Raw genomic sequence first — 25,618 nt, forward strand, 5'->3', positions numbered from 1 at the left:
GGGTCCTCGAGAGGAGGAGACGTCAGGTTCAGGCCACTAGGTGTTCCATCGCTGGAAGTACTAAGCATTACTACTAATAATAGTACTATATACTAAGCACACACGCTGCAATGGCAGAAAGCAGTGAATGCAGTGTATCTGGCTCTCACAGGTTCTTTGTGAAATTTTCTGTACCCTGTTCAGACACCTACACACCTCTCAGCTTCCCTGTCTGCCTTTAGACTCAGCATTACCCCTTTGAAGGAGTCACATGATTCTACACTAGCAACTTTCTGCTTTCACTGGAAAAACAGCCCCGCTTTTGGCTTGAAGGTCTCAGTGGTGAGTGGTTTTCTTCCAGTGACAAAGGGGTAAAGATCATCTGTGAGACACATGGGGGTGGGGAGATGACAGATTTAGGGTGGCTGAGCGGAGGAGGATGTGAGCCCGACACGCGCTGGTGAGGAACAGGAGAGGGAAAGGAAGCACTTAAAACGGCCGCATGATGTCAACACTTGGCGACTCGGTCGCTGGCTCACACCCTGGAAGGCTCTGGAAGGTAGAATGAGAGCTGTTTTCCAGCGTACATTCCAGGGTGAATGTGTCCTGCTTAAGTTACAGCCGCCCTACACAGCCCTGGGCCGCCGTCTCCAGGGTTCCTGCCTTTCTCTGTCCGTGACACAGCTGGAGTTTTCCATCCCCACCATCCTCTTCTTCAGGACGCATGCATGGTTGTAAGGTTTTCTCGCCACGGTCCTTACACTCCCAAACTCTCCCGGTCCCAGTATGGTTAAGCAGAGCACCCAAAGGAGACCCCCCCCCTCAATCAGGATCTGACCAGGACGGCCCAGGGAGCACAGGAGACACAGGAGGACCACCAAGTCTTCCTTTCGGGGGCCCCTCCCTGGCACCAGGCTGGCCACCAGAGAGGAGCTCACTTATCACTGAGGAAGGCAAGAGCAGGAGGTCTGTGTCTAGAACCCTGGAGTGGCCCGCAGAGTGGGCGTGGCTTCAAGAGGGCACTGTGTGAACCAGAGCCAGGGCCACAGCTCAAGGACCCAAAGACCAAAACCACAGGCTTGTAAAATTATAAAATGCTTTTTATTTCAATTACATAACCCTTAGGATTGCCTCAAATTCTGCTGAGGTTTTGGTCCTTTTGAGTTCATTTATATCTTGTAACAGTAGTGCAAGTCGACAATTTCACAAAGGGTCAACAACTCATAATATACATTCCCTTGTGTTTAGAAAAATTTTACAGTTACTTTTTATTCAACTTTACAATTCTTTTAAAATGCATCTTTATATAGAAAATATCTCCTTCAAGTAGATCAAAGCAAGAACTTTCCAGTAAGAATATACCAAGAAACAACAAAAATATTTATGCCAAAATACCAAAAGTTATTCAACTCTTTAAGATACCCTACTCTATGCAAACTACTCCTTAGTAATTTGTACGAAAGGTATCCTTTTGTATTTTTCTTTGGAACAACGGTTAGACATTCAACAGCGAAATAAATTTGAGGTTATAGATTTGTTAAATGACAGTATCTCCTAAATTCTACAATAGGAAGTAAAATGTCAATGTATCACTTCCAGAAAAAAAAAAAAAACCCTTAAAAACTTTTTGTAAAATGAATTTGGTACATCATCAACATGGAACCACAAAATAAATGCAGGTATCATTGCAATGAGATCTGAAGGCGTTGATGTGAGATGTGACAGGGCATCTCTGTGCCCGAAAACCATCGGCTGTTGTTCTAAGGTGCAAGTCTTACCCTCAGTGACCTAGATGCTGCGTGTTTATCTCCTCTAAATAATATGCCATATTGTCTCTAACATGCATAGTAAAATTGACTATGAATGCACATGTATCTGAGTGAGATGTAGCTATTTAAATATCCATAATATTCATAATGCAGAAATCTAAGAATGCTATTTGGTCATTTCAGTTAAAGGCTGATATATTTGGTCAAGAATCACCACATTCATATTGACCTAAGGCAAATACTTTTACTTTAGGCTGGAATACAGATAGTGAAGGCACACACTATGGTTTGGCATTTATCACGGAATGCTCTCAATTAGAACTTGAAATGAAAACGAATGTGTCTTTCTTTCTAATCTAGGTGATCACCTCAATGATTAAATACTAATTAAATACTAATCTATTGGTAACAGTCTATAACTTAAAGTGGATGATTGTCATACAGTACTTTTAGAACATTCTGTGCACATGAGTGATGGACAGGAAAGACAAGGGTCTCTTATGATTGGATTTTCTGGGCAGAGTCCTCAGCCTCGCTCTGAAGCCTGTCTTCCTCCACCTGCCCTCCGCTGCCGCTTGCCTAGGACATGGTACAGTCTTCTTTGCTCTTGCCCTGCTCACTCCCTGCTCCTTCTGAGCCGAGGTCTCCCAGCTCCCCTGCGGATGCTGACAAGTCATCATTATCCAGACTGATACTGTCTAGAACTTTCCCAGCTGTCTGACCTGAGTGTTGGCCATCTTCAATGCCATGGGAGGGACTTTCATTTTGAGGAGGGGAGCTGCCGTTTCCTACTCCATTCTTGGGCTGGGCGGGACTGCTCTGAGTGACACCACCAGCATCACTCTTTGTAGCCTGCCCATCTAATTCATCGCTAGCACGGGTGCCTGCCGACTGACCTGTACCCTCACCAGCGGTCAATGTGTCTCCATCAGCTGTCACCTCCCCTTCCCTCTGGTCAACACCGTTATCCTCGGGGATCATTTCAGGATTTTCTGGACAATCAACATAGTCATTCCTTCCTATCCCAATTTCCTGTTTTGGATTTTTGGTCATCTTGTTTAGGGCTTTGGTGACTCGGTTTTTGTCAGCAAATGGTACCTGCCCTTCGTCCTCAGCTCCCCCTGCACCCGTGTTCTGACGTGTTAACGTGTCCTTGACATCTTGCAGGGATTCTACGGGGGCCTGCGCCTTTTTCTTCTTGTTTTTCTTCTTCTTGTTCTTTGTCTTCTTCTGTGATGAATCCAACGCCTCCCCCTGCTGGCGGCTCTTTTCCACGTCAGCTGCATTTTCAGTGTCTGCTCTCCCGGGGCTGCCGGCGGCTGCCTGCGCTCTGGGGGTCTGTCCGTCTGTCTGGACAGGCTCCTCGTCCACAGGCTCCACGCCCCCCTCCTCTTCTGCAGTGCTCTCCCTCGCTGCCTCTGGGCTCTGCATGGGGGTCCCCCGGAGCTTGGCTCCTTCCTGGTTGGGGAGCTCTCTCTCTAAGCTGAGCCCCAGGCCTGAGTCCCACTCCTCGGCCGTGCGCGTCCTGTCAGGACTCGCGGAGTCCCTGCCGTGCGCGGGAGGACCCGAGGCCGCTGCTCCCGCGTGCTCCCCAGCTTCAGCCCCCTTTGCCACCACCTCGCTCTCCACGTGGTTCCCCTCTGGGTCCCCAGAGACTGGACGGCCCATCTTTTCAGTCTCCGGCATCCTCCCGGGGACGGACTCCAGGCGGGACGGCTCCACGTCCGTCTTCACATCCTCCGGCTTTGCTCTTTCCCGACTCGCTTCGGCGTTCTCGCTGTGGTTCTGGGTATCCGAGGCGTCCTCACTGTGCGGCACGGGCCCCGGGCCGGGCGGCTCTCCGTCTACCTGGCGCCGAGGGCCAGACTGCTCGGGGGGAGCTCCGGCCCCGCCGTCTGGCAGGTCTGCCACCCCGCTTGACCCCACTCGCTCTGGACTTTCACAAGGGTTCCCTAGACTCTGGCCTTGCACCTGCCCCTCCCAGCCGGCACTTGCTAACGGTCCCGAGGCACTGTGTTCAGAGGACCCCCGGCGCTCAGCACCTTCGCCGGGGAGCCAGCCCCCTCTGTCCACACACGCCTCTCCCGTGCTCTCCTCGTGCTGCTCTTGCTCAGCGTGCTGCGAGGTTTCTCTTTTCCCCACAGTCTCCACAATTTCTTTTTTCACCTCCACTCCATTGGCTCTTCCTAAAAGACCATTGAGAGAATTGAAGGGACCCCAAGGTGTGGTGACCAGTTAATACAGAGTAAAACGCCAACCCGTTCTAATGCCCACCCTGCCCGGGTGCTAACGGAAGAGCATCACCAGAGAATCGTGGAACAGAAGCCGTTGCCAGTTCTGTGCGGCAAAGCAGCGATTGCATTAGTACATTTCTGACCAGCGAAGGCCACAGCCATGGGCCCCCGCGAGGGTGGCCGCTGGACACCTGTAGGAGCTGCTTTCCAAAGGTGAACTAATAGGAAGAGCTCTGATCAGGCAGACACCCGGCCCCAAATGCTGGGCTTGAGCACAGACCGCAGTCCACACCAACTGTAAGCGCCGTCAGACTGCACTGCACCCACACGGCCCTCACAGTGGCTTCAAATCTGTAAAAGGCCATTCATCTGGCATTCAGAACTCAGCTTTTGAAGGAACAGGCTTTTGAAGTAGCTCCTGCATGGCAGAAAGAAATCTAGGGTCCCCCACCCAGGCACTGTCGTCCTGACAAAGCACCCTGTGTCTACCCTGAGCACCCCTGCTCTGTCCACCAACACTCAGGCAGGGAGAAGCTCCCTGCAGCCGCCAGTGAACACTGAAAGTCAAGGCAACCACGCAATTCCATAGCCAGCCATCACTGCTTCAGAAGGACACCTCCCTCCCTCCCTCTCTCTTTCTTGGTGGTACTAGGGTTTGAACTTAGGACCTTGTACTTCCTAGACAAGGACCTCACCACGGGAGCCATGCTGCCCCTAGCTCTAGAAATAGGCAGTTCTGTTTTCCTGTTTGGGGTTCTCAAAAGCAAAGCTACAAAACTCCAGTCTGTTAGACACCATGCTGCTAGACACAAATGCCTGGCCCTCTTACCATCTAGGGGTCTGACCCCAAGAAAATAGGAGAAATATCAGTACTTCTAGTAATTTTGACTATTGTTTGATAATGTACTCTTATTTAATGATGTTCATATTAATGAAGTAGGCTGCATACATAAATTTAAAATGCGCACATATTAAGAAGCCCCAGTAGTTTCTTTACAGATAGGCTGTGCCCTCAGAAAACTTTTGGAGACAACTTACACATGTAAATTGATCTTTCTGGCTCTTTAAACATCTCATAAAGCTTACCAAAGATCTGTACAATGTGTATTTAGACAGGAGCAGTATGATCGAATTCTTAAGTTACTCAGGCACCTCTTATAAAGGTGTTATAGAAATTAATTCTTTTTTTTTTTTTTAACAAAAACCCTCCACATAGTTTACAAGAGCTGTATTTCTTTAGAGTCACCACAGATCCTGAGAGATGGTGTCTACACATACATGCTAAGAGATAATATGAAGGTGTCTGAGCTGCAGTTGAGCCTTAGACGTTGGCTCTGTTCCCACCTTATGAGGCCATCAGCTTCCAGGGCCAGATGGGCCAGATCTCAAAGCCAAATACCATGACAGATGTTAACTGGTGAGTATTTTCAGGTCTGAAAATACTCCTATGAGCTACTGGATTCCCCCGCTTTCTATTCTTGCAGAAGCAAAAAGATGGCAACAGAGATCACTGGTGACCCCCAGGTGGGCGAGTTCTACCTCGTACAGCTCTGGCCACACCCCCTGCCAAGGCTGCCTGTCCACCTGGGGGCAGCTTTCAACCATGGCATCCTCCACCCCCTCCAAGCATCCCTGTGCTATGCACAGGAGCCTCTGCAAGACACAGGGCGTGCAGGAAGGATGGGCTGATATGGTTAGCTATGCCGCTCCCCAGCTCGCACTACACCCTGATCTAGTGACAGGTCTGTGAAGCCATACACAGGACATATCTGAGGACCAAACAGTTCTCTTAACATTGTCACATGATTTCAGCACTATTTTCTTTCATTCACAGTCTTACTTGGTAACTTTGAGAAGCAAAAGAAATGTGTACATGAGCTGTTGGTGGTAAGCACTGAACAGAGATCATGCCGGACAGCACGTGTGGGCAATCACATCATTGGCAAGGACATGACCATGGAGCGACAGAACAAATGGCATGCGGTGTGACTGTTAATTGATCAGTGGTGATTGCTTTGGTCGTAATAATGCATGGAAGGTGACCCAGTGCTGATTGGGAGGCTGAAGGATCCAAAGGAAAAAAACGCTTACCCAGTGCCCCGTCGCCAGCTGACTGGAGGGCATTGAACTCTTCCTTTGTCACCTTGGTAGGGCCTTGGTATCCAACATTATTGAGTGTGTCTGAAGTCTCTCCGTTGGTAGCTATTTCTGAATTTAGGATTATTCCATGTTTCTGGGAACAAAACACACTCACTGTAACACTCAAGAGACAGCAGGCTAAACTGTATTTCATTAGTAATTACAGAAGAGGAAGATACTTCTCCTGTCGAGGGTGGCCATGTCAGAACGGAAAAGTGCCTGGCATCAAGCTCATGATATCTAGGCAGCCTCCAAAAACTGCTTTCTTATGTGTTCCATGATTGAGTTTGCTGGGAACAAGATCCTCCTAACAGCACCCTTTGAACTATGGGTGATGCCTGTAAGCAGCTACCAAGTGGAAAACTGGGTGAACCAATGTGAAGGAACCTGTCATTGTAAAGCTCCAGCCAAGGCCAGGTGCAGTAGCTCATGCCTGTAATCCTAGCTACTCTAGATTAGATCTAGAACTGCTGTTCAAGGTCAACCTGGGTAAAAAGGTCATGAGAGCCCATCTCAACCAATTGAAAAAAAAAAAGCTAGGCTGGTAGCAGGGTCATTCACAGGAAGCCCACTGTCCTGGCCGGCCTGTGCATAAACTTGGGACCCTATCTGAAAAAAAAAGTGAAACAACCTAAGCCCTGGCTTGAGTTTAAAGAACAACTGGCTGTGGGGAAGCGTGGCAGGATACGCCTGTAATCTCAGCATAGGGAGGTGGAGGCAACAGGATTCTGAGTTTGAGGACAGTTTAGCGCCAGCAAATGTGTCATTCTTTTCTTGGCGCTGGTTTACTGAGTCCTGCTCTGCTGCTCTGGCTTCGACCAGCAGTTGAGGAGCAGGCTGGACCATACCCCGAGACACTGCTCTCTCTACACACAGCTCTCTCTAGACACTGCTGGGGCCAGCACCCTCCCTCTCACTACCACCCCTGCCTGCAGTGCCTTGGCAGCTCCCCAGAGCCCCCTGCTGGGCTATCATGGTCACCAAAGACTCCTCACATGGCCCCACAGGACATGGAACTCCCCTCTCCTAAGGGCTAGCACATCTCTAGGTCTAATTACACAGACATCGTTCAGTTGGAGAAGTCCCTGGACCAGAGGCTTTGGAACAAGGAAACAAACACATTCTCTAACTGAACAACACCCTAGAGGGCTAACCAACACTCGTGGGGAAAAAAAAATCCTTTAAATGTCAGAAAAATCAGAGATGGAATTCGGAGCTGCTTTCAAGATCAGCTGCTCGTTGGTCTCCAATCGCCCTGGGCCTAACACCCACATCTGTACTCGCGTCAACATATGCAGACCCTGCCGGTGACCCCCAGATTTGAATTTATTGGCAGAACACATCAAAAACATGAAATGATTTCCAGTACCCACAAGTCACAGAACCCCAGAAACGCAGCAGCGGTGTCATACCTTTAGTTCCTCTTTCAGCTTGGCTATTTCTTCTCTAAGATCATCTCGTTCACTCCTTATGGAATCAAAGAACTCTTTCTGCCTCTCTAATGCCTGAGTGTGCACAGAGCCGAGAGAAGGGAGAAGGCACAGACCAGCAGGTTACTTAAGGCACAGAACAAGGAGGCTCCAGTGTGCAGAGCACCAATGGACTTCAGGCACAAGAAAGCATCTTCTTTAAGGATACAGTCGCAAAAGGCAGGCAGGGAGCATTCATGCTTCATTCAGTCTAGACACCCAGGAAATGCAAATGATCACACACCTGTGTGTGTGTGCGTGGTTGTGAGATACACAAAGCCAAGCAGCGTGGAAGGAGGTTGCAGTATGGCATCGTTTTCTAGCTTAGTTTGAAGGAGACAGGAGTTAACAGAAGTGATGCAGCTGCTTAAACAAGGGATAGAGTCAGAAGAAATGCTAAACCACCCGCATTTTTATAGTCTCAGGCTACTTCGATACACTAGTGGATCCTGAAGTTTGTTGTCCCTGATAGTGGTCTGTAAGAGTGCATCTGTGAGCTCCCTTGCTCTCTCTCTCTTCTCCCTTCCTTTCCTTCTCCCTCCATCCATTACCCGCCCCCCCACCCTCCAACACTGGTGAGATGTCAAAGTAGAACCATGACAGGTTTCACATCGCAAGCCTGTCCATGATGTGGCCGTATACCCTCTGTCCTGTGTCAAGGCTCTGCCACATGGGGGCTGCTGGTTTCTGGAAACGATTTGTCACTGTGGATCAGCAGTGACTTGCTAGCGTTCCTCTCTTCTAATGGTCGCTGCCACCATGGGTGGAAGGAAAGGGTCAGTGGAGGCCTTCTCTGGAGAGACTTCCAGGTGAGGGTGTGGGACCCGGCCTCTGCCACCACACCTCAGCTTCTGCAAACCCTTCCGAGAAAAACAGAACTCCAGCCAACCCCAGAACAGGGAATTCTGGGGTCTGACCCTCCACCCGCAGTGCAGCACGCCCACTGTCCTCACTGCTGGTGCCCTGTGCTCCCAGGGCTCACACAGGGCTGCCTGGGAGAGAGAGTCCGGCTCTGGAAATGTTGTGTGATTCCTTCAAACTATGCTGTTGCCCGCGGCATGCACACCCACACCAGCCATTGCTTCTGCACACAGGGACCGCCTCCGCTACGCGGCAGCCCGTTGACACAGATTGGCAAAGACTCGAGACTCCTACCCCTATCTTTTTGTCTTTCCACTCTATGGTTTCCTGAAGATCAGAAATCTCCCTGATATAACTCGCCTGTTTCTGCTGTAGCTGTCGGATTTCCTGAGGAAAGGAACAGATAGGAAGAGAGCAGATCAAGAGTTAAGCAGGAAGAAAAAGCCCAGTGCCAGATGACTGAAGAACTCCAGCAAGGTTTTCTTTCTTCAACCCTGAATTCATCAGTGCTCTAGAAATGCACAGTTCCATGACTTATTCTCTTAACAGTTCTGGAGATCAGAAGTGTACAGAGGACTGAGTTCCTTTCTGGGGCCCCAGAGAAGAATCTGTTGCCGTGTTTTTGACCTCACAAGGACTCCTCGTGACGGTCCTGTGATGCCGTCAGGCTCTGTCGAGGGCTGCGCTCTGCCGCTGGCTCTGAAATCAATGCTGCACAATCTCCCTGCCGTGCTAACCTAACGCTGCATTCACAACTGAGGACGACGATACTAAAAGTGCAACTATTTAATGATAATAAAAACATTTAAAAAATGACAGTCTTATGATTTCTAGGAACTAGGAGGTGGACACCCCGGAGGAGGAGCCGCTCCTGGATTACTCCTCTCCCAGGAGAGGAACGCTTCCCCGAAGTAAGGCATCCAAGATGATCTGAACCCTACATTTAACAAGTTATCACTTTTTTCTTAAAATTTTTAGCATCTGTCAAATTACTGAGTTGTTTCCCCAAATTCATACAGTGAAGTCCTGACCTCCAAGATGACTGTATTTCAAGACAAGGTCATTAGGAAGTGATTAAGGTTTAAATGAGGAAATGAGGTCATGGGTGGGCTTTGACCAGACAGGAGGAATGTCCCCCTCCCCCTCCCTGCCCCTACACCTCCTTTGCAGGGCCTTCATCTGAGACCCCTGCTGTCCAGAACTGGGGAAAGGAAAGTTAGAGCGACCTAGTCCGTAGTGCTGTGCCCTGGGAGCCTGCTCTAACTCAGGAACAGGAGGCAGCCATGTCCAAAGGCGCAGCAAGGAAAAGCCGCCAAAGGCAGCCATGTCCAAAGGCGCAGCAAGGAAAAGCCGCCAAAGGCAGCCATGTCCAAAGGCGCAGCAAGGAAAAGCCGCCAAAGGCAGCCATGTCCAAAGGCGCAGCAAGGAAAAGCCGCCAAAGGCAGCCATGTCCAAAGGCGCAGCAAGGAAAAGCCGCCAAAGGCAGCCATGTCCAAAGGCGCAGCAAGGAAAAGCCGCCAAAGGCAGCCATGTCCAAAGGCGCAGCAAGGAACAGCCGCCTACCTCAAGCATTTCTTCCCTCTGCTTCAGCGCCTCCTTCACCTCGGCGAACTGGAACTGCAGGACGCAGTGTGCGTGCTTCTCCCGCTCCAACTCCTGCGGAGGACAGAAAGCACGCGCTGGGAGGGGCGGCCCTGCCATTCTGCTCCACGCTCTCACTGCCGCAGTCGGTTCAGGACAAATGACTCGTTAGGGTGTCATCACCATTTCTAAAGCAACACCCCAAATCTATAAATTAACCTTGAGCAGTGGATGGGCCTGGTGGGCACTTCCTGGCCACTCCCAGGCAGGGCCCCTGTTCAGGGCAGTGCCGGGGTGGGCGGGACTGTGTGAGGTGGCAGCGTGAAGAGCCGCCACTCCAGGACCAAGTAGCAGGCGTGGAGCCCGTGGCGGAGCTGCCCCTGGGTCCGCCGCACCTCTGCAGGGCTCACCCTCGTCCAGGGGCATTTTTGCTCTGTCCTGTGGGAGCACTGGCCTCAGGAGGGTGCGGCACCCACTACGGTAGAGCCCCTTCCCTAGAGGGGCCTTTTGAGAAGGGACAAGACCCCGGCTCTGCCCCCCGCTTCCTCCTCCTGGCCGTGACAAGGCCCATCCAGTCAGGCTTGGGAGCACACAGGGGTCCCCCCTGGCTTCTCTACAATGAAACTTGGGGGCTCCTGGCCTGGCCACAGAAACAGGCCCAGAGGGTGGTGTTCTAGAAGAGCTGGAAAGCACCGCGCTGTGGTACCTTGCTACCACGATGGGGCCTGGCCCACTCTCAGGGTCACCCCTCCCTCCCTCCCTCCCTCCCTAAGTGCTCTCAGAGCTCAGCTGTGAGAACGGAGAACCGAGGGAGTCTCCCGTTAGCTGTAACTCAATTCCGCAGTGGAGGAGGAGGCCCTTGTTATCAGTGGGACCTTGGTTTTCCCTTGAGATTTTGAGGATGCAGCCATTACAAAAGTGACCCACACGTTACATCCCCTGCTTATCTCAGGATCTCTGAAGAACCGGACGATATTCTAGGGTTTGAAAAACCAACAAATTCCTAACAATGAAACGTAAGTATGCCAGGCTTGTACGTGACAGCTAAGCCCAGCTTTGCCAACCCAGCCCTGTCAGCAGCTTCAACCTAGGCTCAGGCTGGTTGTAAATTAGCAACAAATTAATTCCAGTGCTTCTTCCTGAAAACTCATACAGGGCGGTGTCTTTCTCTGAGCTTAAAGGTATTCTTAAATGAAGGAACTGTGCCTTTTCCCGATCAGCAGAAAGTTAACTGAATACAATTTTCTTAAAACCCTCTCTATGGTGTTGAGAGAAAATAAAAATCACTTGTTAGCAGGAAGTTCTCGAAGCATCTGACTGCTCCTTATCAAGGCCCCTAGTGCCTTCACAGGCCCGTGTCTTATCTTCTCCACGAAACACTAACATTGGTAAACGTCCCTTAGTTTGCTGTTGAACCTGTGCATGCTGACATTTCAGGACTTAGCCTAGAGCTTGGGAGTCTTACGTCAGAACTAGAGTGTCCTGGACAGAGGGAGGATGACTGTTTAAAATATGCACAATGTCCACACACACATACACATGCGCACACGCGCGCGTGTGCATGGACACGCACACACACCTCCCACACACAAGAATTCCCATCATTCCCCACCCCCAGACGCTCACCTTGCTTTTCTCCTCGTAGAGCCGCTGGGACTCGGCCAGCTGCTCCTCCAGCTCCAGCAGTGTGTCTTTCAGGGTGTCCACCTGGTACATGAAGTTCGTCTTCTCGTTGTCCAGCTGGGCATTGGACACCATGGCCTTCTTATACTTCTCCTCAACTTCTGCTAGCGAGTCCTGCACAAACCGGGCCAGAGTTGTGAAGGTGCAGTGGGAAAGCTTGGTGCTCTCCTCAAAACCTCCACTCTAGGCAGAGACTTTATTTCTTAGAGCAGATGAGTCAGTGAGAAGCATGGGCTATGTTCAGTGCACAGTTTCTCATCGCTCAGACAATTAGTTCCCAACCGTCTTGGGGTGAAGGCCAGCCACCCCCTCCTATGTCAGGGTTGGTCAGGACGGCAGCGGTGGCTGAGGCCACTGTTCAGGGACACAGTCTTCCTCCACAGGGATGGCCGCCTGAACGGTTGCTGAGGTAATCACACAAGATGTGTGGCAGAGCCTGGGACGACGCCGGGCCCTGGCAGTTCACACGGCGCCACCACGGGTGCCTGTGGTCCCTGTTCTGACTACGGCACTCGGAAAGGATTAGTGGTGACATCAGAGTTCTGACCCATCAGGAAATGGAGGCCCACAGGTGTCCACAAGCAGACCGTGGGGAGGGCAGGGTCACGGGAGCCTCCTAGAGGGCTTGGTGGGATGCGCCCGCCGTGCCTCCCGGGGCTCTAGCAGGTCCCAAACCATGCACACAGGGAGGCCAGGGCCAAGGGAACAGAGCGGGCAGAGATGGCGATCGGGGCCAATGACCTGAAGCCAATGAGAGGCGTGAGCAGCTTGGGGTCCTGTGGGGAGGCTCAGGGCGGACCTGGCCTCAGCCTGCACGTGTGTACCAATGGCTCGCTGGCTCCCCATTTATACGAGCTGAGAGCTAGTCTTAAACTCCCCCCTCCCCCCCTTAAAAATTTTTTTTTTGGCTGGTTGTGGAGCTTAAACTCTGGGCCTGGGCGCTGTTCCTCAGCTCTTCAGCTCAAAGCTAGAGCTCTACCACTTGAGCCACAGCTCAGAGTCTCATGGACTTTCCTGTCCAGGCTGGCTTTGAACCGTCATCCTCAGATCTCAGCCTCCTGAGTAGCTAGGGTGACAGGTGTGAGTCACAAGTGCCCGGCTTAATTTTTTCCTCTTTTAAGTAGAGCCGACAATTATGAACAGGATGAGTTAGTCAGGTGATCTGTTTGGCGTCTGTCAACCCTGAGGTCAGATGATTGGCTGGGTATTTTCTGGGGAGATGAGAAGGCAGGGTAACAATCTACTACCTGCTGACTGAGTCAGCCGGGTCTGTCAGTGCTGCCCAAAGGACCTCCTGGCCCTGTTCCTTGGCAGCAGCTTCCTCGGGGCAGCTGCTCACCTTACTACCCACCAAGGGGGCTGCTATACTTCCCACTGGAACCCGCTGGAACCCGCACATCCCGAAAGGAGCGGTGCGTGTAGACACTCCAGGGTGACAGACATTCAGACCTTGCTTTCATCAGCAACACCTCACAGCATGCAAGCGATCTCCATAGTGCGAGAGCATGCGTGTTAGGACATGGAAGAACCGTGAAGCAAATCAGACCTAACATGTCTGTATGTGGCCACTACAGAAAGGGAAGAGAACCAAATCTGGGCAGTGAGCACGAAACACTAAATGTGGTGGCGACTCTCCTACGAGGGTCCCAACTCTCGGCCTCGGTTCAGAAGCTGCACAGGAGAGGAACGCACGCCATGCTGCGTCCTCCGGCCCCGGCTCTGCACGCAGGGCCTCTGCAGGGTGAGCACACGCCCAGCCTGCGGGTCGGCCGCAGTGAAGGTGCGTTAGTACTGTGGCCCACACTCTTGTAAATGGTACCTTCATCTCTTTCAGTCCCTGCATGTATTTGCCTTCTACATCCTGAATCTGGTCCTTCAACTCATTGAGTTCCTGGGAGAAATGGCACAAAAGGTAAATGATGTCGAGGAAAAGAATGGACAGAGATCACACACACCCAAAGCTTTTATACATCTAGGTCCTTTCTTCTGGGCAGCCTTCAAAAAAATTGGTTTTTGTGCCAGGCACTGGTGACTCATTCCTGTAATCCTAGCTTTGAGATCTGAGGATTGAAGCCCGTTTGGGCAGAAAAGTCTATGAAGACTATCTGTAATTACACACACACACACACACACACACACACACACACACACACACACACACACACACACACACACAAGTGGAGCTCCGGCTCAAGTGGGACAGCACTAGCCTTGAGCAAAAAAGCTCAGGGACAATGTGTAGGCCTTGAGTTCAAGCCCCAGGAGTAACGCACATGTATGCACACGCGCGCGCGCACACACACACACACACACACACACACACACACACACACACACACACACACACACACACACACACACACACACACACAGAGTTTTCTGAAACAGGTCCTTGCTATATAGCCCAAGCTGACTTCAGACTCGATATACAGCCCAGCCTAGCCCCAAACTTACCATCCTCCTGCCCTAGCATCCCAAGTGTTGGGATTACAGGTCTACACCACCATGCCCAGTGTGCTGAATGCGCCCCCCCCCCCGCAGTACTAGGTTTTCACTCAGTAGTTGTCAAGCAGGTACCCCACAGCTTCATTAGCCTTGCCTCTAGCCCTTTTGCTCTGGTTATTTTTGATGCATGGTCTTGCTTTTTGTCTTACCCAGCCTGGACCGTGATCTTCCTATTTACACTTCTTGCACACTTGGGATAACAGGTGCATGCTGCTATGCTAAGGGTTTTCTGTTGGGAGTGGGTATTTCACAGTTCATTAAAGACTCTGAGATCCATGCTGTGATGGTGGCGTTGGAGGTCAGCACATGCTGCCCCTGCCCCTGAGCCTCCAAGTCTTCCCCCTGCCTGTCTTCCTCACCACCAACTTCCTAGTGCCTGGGTGCAGTGTCTGGTACTTGCTGGACAAATGCCTACTGCTTCGACCCAGTAGGATGGCAGCCCGTTGCACCTGTGTGCTGAGCAGACTCCCACGAGGTACTGTGGGCTTGCAGCTGCAGTTCCAGGGAAAGCGGCTAAAAGCCTCTTTCTGCTTTGGCATGTGCATAACACCGGGCCCTGCTTCCTCACGGGACCCCCTGTGGGGTGCTTCAGTGTCTCTGGGTGTTCAGATAGCACCCGTGGGCCGGACGCCTTGCGCCCCCAGCTGTAAGGAGCAAAGGGCCACCCACAGAAGCAGTCACAGCAGACTCTGACATGACCCGGCCCAGCTCTGCCCTCTGGGTGCCCGTGTCCTGAACACAAAGTACTGTGCTGGGTTTCTCTCTCACACAGAGAATATCACCAGGCGCCTGGCCCCATCCTTGGCGACAAGGGTATAATGGAGAATGACGCCTGCGCTCACAGTGGATGAACAAGCTGTTAAGCCACGGGGGTAGGGTCTACAAAAGGGAAAGGCACATTCCAGGCAACAGAGAAGGCATCCGAGGGCAGGGCCCTGTGCCAGGGCCTGGCCTGCATCGGCTGCCTAAAGCCCCAGAAAGTATGCACAAGGGCTCACAGGGGTGTGCAGTCAGCTCAACAGTGGGGACAGTGCTGGCCCAAGCAGGGAAGGGCAGAGGGGGCAGCAAGGCCTGCCCCATGGTGGGCATGACCTGCCCTGCGTCCTGGTCACGAGAACTCTGAGCTGTAGGGAGGGCAGGGGCCAAGCCTGACAGACGAGCATCTTACCTTAATTTCCCTAATAGAAGCCTCGGTGTCCATGGAGATGGAGGTGTCTCCGCTTCCCCTCCGGGAGGAAGTCCCGCCCAGAGAGGCCAGCGTGGCGGCCGACAAGCCGGGCATGTTGCGAGACCCCTGCAGTGTGGAGGACCACATGTGATCCAGACAAACCCAACATGACTCATCAGCCTGTCCTGCGAGGGGGGTGTCCCACCACTTGAGCTACATCCCCAGCCCACAGCGGCTTTTCGTTAATCCAGCGGCTACACTGGCAAGTCTGCCATGGGCTTATGGTATGCAGTAAAGATGGGGTCATTTTCAGACGCCTGGGACCCGGTAGGGCTGTCGCTGTGCTGGGCTATTGCTGTCTGCACGATTCAGCAAGGACACTCTAAGTGGCTCAGAAGACAGCACGCTGGGCAGGCCACCTACCGAGCCTCACGAGAGGGTGAACACCTTTACTAAACGCCAAGTGACCTGTTCTCCTATGAGTCTCACCTGTGAGTTTCAGGACCCTCTAATTAATGAATGACCCCCAAGACAGAGGCTTTACAGAAATTCCTTACCTTCTCAGTAAAATCTTTCTCTGGCCTCTCTTCAACCTGTAGAGGAAATGGATAAATATGAAATACTTTAAAATGTTAAATGGGTAATACCTGCTCAGGGAGTAACATGAAACAAATACAAAATCTGAGTTTCCTCCATCACTTAAAAACTAAAAGGTGAAACTCTTCAGAATTGGGCCTTTCCCGTCTGTCCTGTATGGACAGCAGGGCCTCAGTGGGACCCAGAGCAGCCTACAGAGCTAGGAGCAGGGGCACGCTGGGGTTGGGCCCGAGCGGGGGGACTGCCTGGCTGCGAGGGGGTCCGGGAACCTGGGCTGAGCTGCGTGGAGCTACTTCTTCCACAGCTCAGCATCCAGCAAGAGACCCAGTTTCTGCACACTGCAGGTGCCTCTTCCAGAAAGTCGAGTCTTGTCTCCAAACGCTGCGAGAGTTATCAACCCCCTACTCTTCCCCGTCCGTCTCCAAAGCTACTTCCTGCAGCCCAGACAATGTTGATCCCAATCAACAGAGAGCCAAACCTTGGCTGGCAAAGGCAGGTCACAGCTCGGGCTGAGCAGATAGATCCTAGTGGTCTGGGATGCTAAAGACACGCATGCTGAAGTTCCAGAAAACTGGACCAATCAGGCTCCACCAGACATCCAGGGCTGGGACCCACCAATGAGGTATCTGTGGGGAGGCCGGTACAAGCTGGCCATCTCCAGACAAACACACTGAGTTCTCACTGGGCCAGAAACCCAGGTTGTATCTTCTGGTCCCTCTCCAAGAAGGTGCACCAACCGCTCTCTTCCTGCCTCCAGAATCCCTGAACTTCCAACCTTCCCTTCACGGACAAGAGACCAGAAGTGGCCACCGAGACAAGCGGCCACCGCAGTTGCACACAGTGGAGCACAGAGGATGTGCTTCTCAGATGCGCGTGCCGCACACTGGCTTGACTACAGAGTTTGGGGTGCGGAGGCAGACAACCAACAAGGCAGGGAGGCCTCACCCCCCGGCAGTGCAGGAAAGCTCCGCTGGGCAATCCGTGCTAGGAGGACACTTCAGCATTTCAGCCATGGCCCTTCTACCTGAGAATCAAAGTATTTCTGAAATATTCAAATGAAAATGTCAGGAAACAGAGCTGGCGTGGAAGGGTCTGCCTGTAATCCCAGCACTCGGAAGGCAGAGGTGGGAGGATCGTAAGTGTGGCCAGCCTGGACTGTCACACAGAGAGCCCGTGTCAAAAACCCCAGCCACAAGCCAAAGTCGGAAAAAAAAAGGGCAATTAAAAAAGCAAAACAGAACCCCAACCAACCCCAAATCAGGGAATAAAGGAAAAACACGGCGTCTTGCACCTCCCGGCTGAGAAATCAACTCACTAAATCTCCCGGGCCCAAGGCCTAATTTCTCAGACTGAATTTGTGAGATAAAACCAAGGGGAGTAGTATAACTACTCCTCATGCACACACTCCTCCTCTTCCTCCCTCTCTACCCCTTCCTCTGGGAATTGAACTCAGGGGCTCATTTTTACTCAGCTACATTCCACCACTTAAAACATGACTCCAGCTGGGCTTTTTGCTGGTTATTTTGGATAAAGTCCTGGGCTGCCTTGGGATCTTGATCTTCCAGATATCAGTCTCCTGAGCAGTTAGTAGAATTATAGGCATGAGCCACCAGTTCCCTGCTTGGGGTATGTTTTTAAGTGGAGGTTATACAGAGAAAAATTAAAAATTAAGCTCTTAAAGACATAGCAAACGTCTCTTTAAAATAATACAGTGAATCCCATTTTGTTTGTTTTCCAAATTCAAAGGGACACATAGTTGTCAGCGATCCTCGGACTTAAGTTTGTGGGGCAGTGGGAGGGACACACCCGTGGAGCCACCATGCCACTGGCTCCCGCTAGATGGCAGCACTGTCAGGCTGCCTGGGGTCAGCGTGTGTGCGCCTATCCTAAGTCTCCACACAAAAGGCAGATAAGTGAGCCAGATGGTGTGCTTAATTCTGACATAAAACACATCAACCCCTAAAAATAACACACCAAGAAATGGAGGGATGACAGGATTCTGACACACGGCTGCTGCATGAGCTGGTGGGTCTGTGTGGAGACAAAGCCAGCAGGACAGAGCAGGCGGAGCGGGACTGGGGCTGCTGCTGGTCGGACTGCTCCAAGGGCCTCCCCACCGCGCAGCAGACCACGAGCCACTGGAGTCTGGGACGTGGGCCTCCCATTGTGGAAAGGGCAAGAGTACGTGGCTTTATCACCTCCATTTTCTGATTGCTACTCAGCATTTTGAGTCAGGTGTGAAAACTTCACACTGATGGGTTTAGAAATGACCTTGACTAGCCAGGTGCCAGTGGCTCATGCCTGTAATCCTAGCTACTCAGGAGGCTGAGATCTGAGGATCCTGGTTCAAAGCCAGCCTGGGCAGGAAAGTCCATGAGATTCACATCTCCCATAAACCACCAGAAAACCAGAAGTGACACTGTGGCTCAAGTGGTAGAGCGTTAGCCTTGAGCTGAAGAGCTAAGGGACAGCGCCCAGGCCCAGAGTTCTAGCCCCATGACTGACCAAAAAAAAAAAAAAAAAAGGAAGAAAGAAATGACCTCAACTGGTCTTTCCTGACCACCACTGAATATATGCAAAACTAAATCTATTACAAATGTCACTTCCAAAGCAGATCAGTGGAAATGTAGCTTCTGCGTGTGCTTTCTTTTCCAAACATGTTAATGTAGCAACGATACTTTATTGATAGCGATTATTTCTTAATATTGATATTAAGCCCACCTCTAACAAGATATATGGAGATGGGTTTACCACAAAGCCTCATGGACACACGTTGAGTTTTCATGTATTAGGTTTTCCATGTCACCCTTTTCTGGTTCAATGTGGGGGTGCCTGTCCATGTACACAGCTCTCTCGTGGGGAGTCTGGCTCCCCAACGCCCCGCCAGCACCTAGCCAGCCCCAGGGGGAAACAAAACCCCCATGTCAATGCCATGGCAATGTCCCGCCTGAAACACGAAGTGGACAGTGAGCAATGCTTGGGCCACACTCACGTTATGGGTAGTTTCCCTTATTTAAATAACTGTAGAGTCTACGTTTCGGGCCAGGGTTCGGTGCTCTAATTCCAGTAACATCCGTATCTTCTTGAGTGACTCGTCCTGGAGCTGCTGCACTGGGTCCAGGCCTGCTCTCCACCTGGCGGCTGCCCGCCTCTCTCCCGAGGCGCTGGGGGCTTTGTCTCCCGTTCCAGTGGGCAGCGAGCCTGGCTCACCATCCACGCTCTCCCGGAACAGGCGAGGAGATCGACGGGCCCCGGCTCCACTCAGAACATTCCCGAAGGATGTTTCAGCAATGTGGTGGCCGAGGAGATCGACGGGCCCCGGCTCCACTCAGAACATTCCCGAAGGATGTTTCAGCAATGTGGTGGCCGCGCGGAACTCCCGGGGGATGGTGAGGCCGGGGTGACACAGCGGGCTGGCTTCCCGCCAGCTGCTCTCTCTGCTTGGGCGTGGCTCGGGCCCGTCGGCAGACTCCGTTCCAAACGTCCACCCTCCGAGTCTGCCCTGCTAAGGGCTCGTGCTATCTAGGCCACGGCATCGCCCACCCCCCCGGTCTGCGTACTCCGGGAAGGCAGGGGTGGGTCCATGCTGGTCACACTGTCCCCTGGTGATTCTACCTGCTCCATAAATGCTGTGAGATTCCCTGGGCTGGGGGAGGGAAGAAGGCGGCTCATGGGGGTGGGAAGGGGGAGAGTAAGCGGGTTCTGACAGCTCTCTGCTTTCCCAAGGGCGGTAACCCTGCCGCGTGGGGCAGGCTCCCGAGGCCGCCTCTCCCCTCCCCCGGGTACCAGCCTCGCTTCCTTGTCTGAGGATGTGAGACAAGCTGGCTGGGCCTGGCACCAGCTCACTTTGTGTTTCCTCCCTGGGGAGCCCTGCCCTTTGTCCCTGGCCACAGACCTCTGAGATCATTTCCACCAGTCTCGGAAGATGAATAACTCCATCATGTTATGGCCAGGACAACTCCAGCCCAGCAGACACAAGTTAACTAAGCTTCTTCTATGTAGGGAGGGAGGCTGCTTCTAAAGTTGCCACTACTGTGCTGTCCACATGCAGCTCAAGAAGCTAACACACCTGGCTGGATGTCCAAAGCCAGGCAGAGAGCCGTGGCCCTTGAATCGGCCCGGAACTCCCTGCCCCAGCCTACTTCCTGCTGTGTGCCCCTTCCTGGAAGGCCAGGCTGGAGGGTCACTGGTCCTGGCCTTGTCCCCCCAGGGCCCTGCCCCTGACCTCCGGCACCTCCCTCTCACGCAGGAGGCCGGGAGATCTAGGCTCAGCCTTCTGGGCTTCTTCCCACCACAAAGGCCGAACACCCGTGGATGCCGTCTGTCTACCCAGCCCCCAGCACAGGCCGGCCCTGCCTTGGTGTGACACTCGGGACAGGAAACAGACTTGTGCTGATCTGGCCTGAGAGGAGCAAGAGTTGTGGAGGTGACGGCGCGTCTGCCTTCAGCCCTTGTGACAGCAGGGTGTGCCGGAACCTTCACTCTCCAGCCTTGGGGCCAGCGGGGATTGCAATTGCTGTGCCTTCTAGGGAGCCACACACTGGACAGAGGTCACCACACACACACACACACACACACACACACACACACACACACACACACACACACACACACACACGCACACGCACGCACACGAGGCCTCCACCATGTGGGGTGCTGACTGCCTTGGTCACACTGCTAGATTCTGACCTTTGCTCACAAATGAGCCAGAAAACGGCATGACCGTCCACTGACCTTTGTGCAATGAGCAGTTGCCCAGGAAGAAAAATAATTGCTCGAATCATCTGTGCATGGAACAGGAAACCCAGCGCTGGAGAGTGGAGGCTTCCCCATCGCCGCTTCCAGTCCCCCCAGGGGACGCGTGCCTTCCCGCCCAGACAGGATGGACGCGCCGCGGGTCTGGGCATCGCTGGGCTCTGCTCTGACCCACCAGCCTCCTCACAGAGTACCTCCTTTTTTCCTTGGCCCTGGGGATCCCCAGGACATCCAAGAACCCCCAGAATGTACTGTGGGTCTCTCTCTTTCTACTTAGGGCCGTTTCATGTGAGCAAATTCTCCACAAACTTAGAAAGCATAGGAAAGATGAATTTTCACCAAATTTCCATCTGTCCAAAACAGCTGTGCCATGCTGTGACTTTATGCTGATCTTGAGCAGCCCCACGGAACGTGTGAACCGATGCCGGGCATCAGTGTGAACTGAAGCCAGGGCTTCCAGGCAGAGGCGCTGAGGTGCTGGGGGGGCTTGGAAGCTAAAAGCAGTCACCTTTTGTAAATTGTAAATCCTTATTTTTTTCCCCCCAAAAGGGAGGAGCGGGCGAGAGAAGCGTGCGGAAGCGAGGAGGAGTTTACATTACATTTATTACAGAGAAGCCCGTGTCCCCTGTGGTTTGGAAGTTCCCCGGAGGTTCGCTCACCGGGGCCCCTTGAGTCAGCCGGGGAGCTCAGAGCTGCCAGGAGCCCTCAGTCCCACCCCAGGGAAGCCCGATGCGTCAGCTCACGGCTGTCAAGGTCCGCGTCGAATTCAAGAAACCAACCGGCAGCGCCACCTCCAGGAGAACCAGCCACCGAGGCTCATCCACGGGCAAGACCCCAACTCCCCAGCGCTCCAGGGAGAGGAGCGTGGCTTGAGTTACAGGCACCAACCACATGCAGTGCAGCGTGGAAGCACATTTCAACTCCTCCAGGGCTGAGGTTAAACACAGCAAGGAAAGGATCAGCTGGGCCTGCCTTGACCTCCACTCAGGGCTCTGGGCACCAGCCCCGGGGCGGGGCGGGGCGGGGCGTGGCCACTGGCCTGCTCCCCATCACCAGTACCCGACGCCCCCCTCTCACGTCCCTACCCAAAACTTTTCTGCAAAATCCTCATCCAGACAATAGTAAAGGCCTCAAAAGGAGCCTCACGGCAGGGGGAATTGTGTAAAATCGTGAGACCCTGGGCAAACACGTCCTAAGGACACCCACAGGAGGATCCGGCTGAGACGGCCCTGGCCTCCTGACGAAGCCTGGCAGGCTCCGCCGCACAGTGCTCAGGGTCTGAGAGCCAAAGGGGCAGCGGGTGAACTCGGGTGCCACAGGCATTTTCAGGCCCAATGACCACTACTGGGTGTTAACCCTTCGAGACTTTTAAGCACAGAAAGCACCACAACCACACACGACTACATTCCGGCTCCCCCACAATGGAGCGTCCCCCGAGGAGCCGACCCTGACAGCACCGCCAACGCCCTTCACGGCCCTGGAGAAACAGCACCACAAAACAGCACGGCAAACCGACATCCCCCGCCAGCTCCTAAGTTCCGAACCGCGTTTCCCAACCTCATTTACCTGGACCCGAATGAAATAAAGCACAGAAAGACTCCATCCTAGGCTGGCTTTTGAAGACATACATCACTTTCAAAGCGCAGAGAAGGGCAGTGGGGGGGCAGGAGGCGGCGGAGGGGGTGGAGGACAGTGGGGCCCGGAGGCAGACTTACCACGGGGCTGGCCCGCGCAGAGCTGGCCCTGGAGGAGGCTCGGGAGCTGGAGTTGAGGTGGCCGCTGTACTCCGACGGCTGCCCGCGGGGCCGCCACAGGACACGTAGACAGAAACAAAGGAACAGGGTCAGAAAGAAGCAAGGAAAATGGAGGCCACGCAAAGCACACGTGAGTTAGTCCCGAGGTTGGCCACACACACAGCAGCGAGGAGGAGAGAGTGAGGGTTAGGAGCAAGCCGCACGCTCACCGTGGTCACGCGGCCCGCGGGCCACCCACCACAGCCGGAGAACAGAATCACTCCGCTCGGTAAGAGGATGACACAAAGCATGTGATCCCACCAAACCCGCGAGCCGCGGCCCGGGCTGGGGCGCAGCGGCAGTTCTGTACAGACGCAAGGTTTAGACATGGCGCTCTGCATGTATGCAAGGAAAACTTTACTTCTCTACAATCTGTGCTTGTGGAAACAAGATGAGGCATAGGGTCGTCAGAGCTGTGCAGGGCTTTTAAGCACCTTTCCTCAGTCTATCTGTTCACCTGAGCTTGCTTGCTTTGGAGAAGGAACCAATAGAAACGGAATTACGGGGGGGGGGGGGCTGCACACCACACTGGTCTTCGTTCTACTCTCAGACCCATTTTCATGTTACTAAAACACCATTTAGGGTCTCAGGGACCAGGCAGACCCTGGAGCACCCAGGAGCACTGCTGAGAGTCACAGCCCCCTCTGCCACTGAAGGCCCCTCCTCTCCAGCCTGGCCCCGGGCACCATGCCAGGTGCCGGACCGTGCCCGTAGATGTGTGGGCATTCTCCTAGTTGCAAACTATGAGGAACCAGAGATCTTAGCGGGAGCCTGTGATTCAAGTACCACCTCTCAGCTTGCCCCGGCTGGAGATGTAGCCCCCCATGGCTCTGTTGTTCCCAACAGTCAGTCCCCCAGGCTACGCCTCCCTACACTTCTTGCAGGGGCAGGGAATGCCTGGCCCGTGGGCCATAGAAGGTCTGTGCAACCATTTGGTCCATGAGAAGACACATCAGTGTACCTCTCACTGGCTGCCTATATTCCTATTCTGTATGCTGTAAATGCTGCCATAAACACCCAAATGTCTGCTAGCCAAAGAGACCTCCCCGAGCCCTGTAACGTTCCCCCGCCCCCGTGCAGGCCCTGGAGCAGCACTTGGACTAGCACTCAGACTATCTTGACTCTGATTGGACTAGCACTCAGACTGTCTTGACTCTGATTGGACTAGCACTCAGACTGTCTTGACTCTGATTGGACTAGCACTCAGACTGTCTTGACTCTGAGGTGTGTCCCACGTGCTGCCTCATGGCTAGAGTCACATGGCAATGGGGGAGTAGCACAAGTCAGAAAGTTCTGAGTTCAAATCCCACCGCCATCTTTTGTTGGCGAGGACCGCCACCTGTGGCATGAGCACACAGAGGTGTCCACGGGGAGGAAGAGCGGCCTGTGGCGCTCGTCTCTGCGAAACCAACTTCCCGGCTCTCAGCTTCGACGGCCCTTGGGAGGCGACTGTGTCCCGTGTCAGCAGGACTGGGCCTGCCCCTCACACAGCACCCACCCCGCCTCAGGGCCTCCAAAGAGGGGCCAGGGCTGCCCCTACGGGCTGAGAGTCAGAGGCCCTGAGTCCCAGCCCTCGGGGCAGGGCTCATTCAGCATTCATTCCCCTCGGGTCTCTTTCTGGGCAGGATGCTGACGTCAGGGCTCCTTATACAGGGGACACGTGTCCAGGTAGGGTGGAGAGCCTCTTCCCCCTCCCCCTCCCAATGCTCATCTGCTGCCACGGCCAGAGCTCTGCACCAGGGCTTCACCCCGTCCACCGTCCTCTCTGAGTGGCTGAGCCCTGTGTGGGTGAGTGCGGGGCTCGGGCTAGAAACGGAGTGGGGCAGGGCGCATGGGTCCAATTCAGGACTTTACAAGCTGGCGTTGTTTCCTCAACTCCACCGCAGCCACCAGTCAGCCCCAGACGATCCTGGCAGGATGCTGAGAGCCACGAAAGAATGCTCGGAGGACCACGTCCGAGGGCCGGCTCCTGGCCTGACGGTGCAGACCGGCGGTGGTGCCTGAGGAGTACCCACGAACCCCCAACCTGATGACGGGCCTTAGGGGTTCTCGGGCCCCCTGAAAACCTCCTAGTGCTTGGGGGCCATTCTCTACAAGAATGATTGGGTACCCCCTTTTCTAATAAAAGCAATTCTTGAGTTGTACTTTATCCACCATCCCCTTGGTATGAGCTATGAGCTACTAACGGCCCCGGAAGTGTGTAAGGACTGGGAGATGTTGGATGCAGCGGCCACTACATTACGCAGCTGGCACAGCTGATCAGTGCTGAGTTAGACGCCAATGCAACTAATGCTCTGTCAGCGAAGTAGTAGATTTAATACTCACAAAAGGTACATTTAAAAGAAACTGTAGGCTACAGTGGTCTACTTCGTAAGAATTCACAAATGCACAAAATGGTTGGAGGAAGAGCACACTAAGTCATAAAACTGGCTTACTCAACTAATACTGATTAATGTCTTTTCGTTTGGTTGAAGACCGGAACTCCAACCCAATACCTGATGCTTTTACTCATTGGCTGGTGCTCTACCAATCGAGCCACGCCTCCAACTCCAATAGCTGATTCATCTCAAAATCAAAATTATAAGGGCCTTCAATCAAAGCGTTTCCCAATAAGCCATTGTATCCTGAGAAGGGCTGCGTGTACCCTTACAGGGATTGGGGGTACCTGCATGCACCCTGGAGAGCGCCCCATTTCAGTGGTCACGGGCAACTCAGCAAGTCCACTTCCTCACATCCATGGGGTCATCTCTCCGCCCCTGTGCCCCTCCACGCCAGTGATTACTGCATAGCTATGAGGGCCCTTTACTGTATTCTGGCCTGCGGTCCTAAACCCTGGAGGAGAGGTGGGGAAACGCAAATGTGTGCAAGCTCTGACTTGAATTTCTCATCATCCTTGACTCTTCAGACACAGCAATAACTTGTGAGCTGTCACGCTCCCTTTCTTCTCCTTCCATTATTTTACAGCCACTGGTTAGATCACAAACCAGCTCCAGGGGAAGAATCCAGATGAAATGTAACTATGGTTAGTCCCCTGCTTTGACCTGCGTGTGAACTGATGAGTGAGGGCACCACTAATGACCGAAGG

At 53.2% G+C, this 25,618-nt stretch overlaps 1 protein-coding gene across 21 annotated transcripts in view; it reads right to left on the reverse strand.

Annotated features, from left to right (window-relative positions):
* Lrrfip1 (LRR binding FLII interacting protein 1) overlaps positions 1-25,618 on the reverse strand; it is a 119,449-nt gene that overhangs the window by 7,565 nt on the left and 86,266 nt on the right. For 7 of the 21 annotated variants that reach the window (XM_070009591.1, XM_070009440.1, XM_070009336.1 and 4 more), the window contains 10 exons: positions 22,456-22,533; positions 15,946-15,981; positions 15,389-15,514; positions 13,535-13,606; positions 11,659-11,829; positions 10,015-10,107; positions 8,746-8,838; positions 7,534-7,626; positions 6,074-6,215; positions 1,059-3,934 (listed from right to left, as the gene is read on the reverse strand). In XM_070009591.1, coding sequence (XP_069865692.1) covers positions 2,328-3,934; positions 6,074-6,215; positions 7,534-7,626; positions 8,746-8,838; positions 10,015-10,107; positions 11,659-11,829; positions 13,535-13,606; positions 15,389-15,514; positions 15,946-15,981; positions 22,456-22,533 — 2,511 coding nt within the window. In that variant the 3' untranslated portion in view covers positions 1,059-2,327. Of the gene's footprint in view, positions 1-1,058; positions 3,935-6,073; positions 6,216-7,533; positions 7,627-8,745; positions 8,839-10,014; positions 10,108-11,658; positions 11,830-13,534; positions 13,607-15,388; positions 15,515-15,945; positions 15,982-22,455; positions 22,534-25,618 lie in introns of those variants that run through there. The other 14 variants (XM_070009928.1, XM_070009844.1, XM_070009997.1 and 11 more) reach the window with 10 other exon arrangements.

Source organism: Dipodomys merriami, unplaced genomic scaffold (assembly GCF_024711535.1).
Source record: "Dipodomys merriami isolate MVZ:Mamm:240054 unplaced genomic scaffold, mDipMer1.0.p SCAF_1, whole genome shotgun sequence".
Taxonomy (NCBI): Eukaryota; Metazoa; Chordata; class Mammalia; order Rodentia; family Heteromyidae; genus Dipodomys; species Dipodomys merriami.